Consider the following 1,792-nt stretch of genomic DNA (forward strand, 5'->3'; position numbering starts at 1 on the left):
TTTAACAAACATTACAGATATTTGGGAAACTCATTTTTCCCTTGAGCAATTAGTAGAAATCTTTAAAGTAAGTCTTTAAACAATTACTTAGTACATATAGATTCAATAATAATCTATTTTTATAGAAAGAAAACCCTAATATTGAAGCCACTGAAGATATTGTAAAAACAAATCTGTTGAGCACAATTGAGGAATTAGGAGATGTGAATATTTCTTTAAATTATAGTGATAATGAACTAAATTTACTTCTCCATCCAAAGGGCAGTGATGAATCACTTCAGTTAGGTGTACCAAATATTGTTTATAAATTTGCGTTACTAAAACAAGATAGTTCTAAGGTAATATAGGTATACAGTAAAAATTTTACTGAAAATTAATTTATTTATATTATTTTGTCAGTTCAAAAATGAACTTACAATTCCTTTAATTCAAACTGTCTTTTTCTTGGAGAAACAGCAACAAGTGTTATTGAATTTACTAAAAAAGAAAGACAGAGAATTGGAAGAATACAGAATGGAAAAAGGGGATATTTCCAGAAGTATTATAAAACTTTTTCAAAATGTATTAGGTTTTTTAACATGTCGGTGTTATTATAGATGATTTAAGAACAGAAACATTTCATTTGGAAGGAGGAAATAATAATTCAAACAATTTATTTTTAAAAGTATTCAAGGAAGGTGATGAATTTTGGAAAGATTTCACTGACCAGCATGGTAAAGTTGAAATTGACTTACTAGAGTAAGTTGTACTTATAATTTATTATATTGTGTACTATTCTTGTTTTTTTTTAAATATAACAGAAATATTTTTTGTAGTGTTGAGCCTGAACCCTGGAATAAAAATAAAAGAAGAAAAGTAATTCATAATGCCAAAACAGCGCCTAAAAAGGGCATTCAGTATAAAAAGTGATATTTTTTACTTAAAATATATTTTATGTATACAATAATTCAGTTGTTCTTTTATCAGTATAAGAATGTTTTCCCTCTAAGGTACTCTAATAACTAATTTGTAAGATAAAAACATTTGTACAATAAATAAATAATGTTTTAATAATAATTTATGTTATTTGCAGGTTAATTTTATTAATTTGACAATCATTTTATTTCTAATATATATAGTATTCTATGATGAATTTAATTATTGGTTTAGTAATTTTTTTCTAAAAATATTAAAATCTATTTTTGACATTGAATACACTCGATTAATTAGTGAATCACCATTGTGAATCACAGAATCAGGCAACCAACTTGACACGTAGTCCTCTATAGGCAACTTAAAATACATCAATTGAAAGGAAACAACGAAATAAGAACTTTTTCTTCTGAAAACTTGAAATAAATTAATATTTAATTAAAAATGTCTATATAATTACTACGATTAAAATAAACAAGGAGTACAAATTAACACACAATCGTACTAATATCTTTCAATAAAAAAAGCAAATAATTTGTTTACATTTATTTATGATTTGGAAAAAGAGAGCAATAATGACTTGGTAGATAAAACATTTAAGATAACGTTATCTGTGAAGAATTTTCGATTGTTGGTCAAACATGGGGCGACTATGTTTTCTATTTAAGTCGATTTGTTGAAGATATTTTAAAAAAATCTATATCTCTTGTGTTCTGTGTTTCTTTATTTTCTATATTAGAAAAATCCTTACATGTTTGTTTTATAAACATAATATACTTTTTAGCTTCTTGTGGTTGAAATAAAAATGGAGTTAAATACAACACAATCTAAATTATTGGCTATCGTTGCTTTAGGAGTAGGAAGCATTTTTGTAGGTAAG

At 25.2% G+C, this 1,792-nt stretch overlaps 1 protein-coding gene across 1 annotated transcript; it reads left to right on the forward strand.

Moving 5' to 3' along the window:
• Positions 1-125: 125 nt before the first annotated feature.
• Positions 126-1,071, forward strand: LOC115875252 (the record flags this gene model as incomplete). Its single annotated transcript, XM_030890675.1, has 4 exons — positions 126-338; positions 400-538; positions 597-738; positions 816-1,071. Coding segments are annotated over 4 exons (588 nt in total), but the record flags the coding sequence as incomplete, so codon positions are not given.
• Positions 1,072-1,792: the final 721 nt, after the last annotated feature.

Source organism: Sitophilus oryzae, unplaced genomic scaffold, assembly GCF_002938485.1.
Source record: "Sitophilus oryzae breed Bouriz unplaced genomic scaffold, Soryzae_2.0 scaffold_1048_pilon_pilon, whole genome shotgun sequence".
NCBI lineage: Eukaryota > Metazoa > Arthropoda > Insecta > Coleoptera > Curculionidae > Sitophilus > Sitophilus oryzae.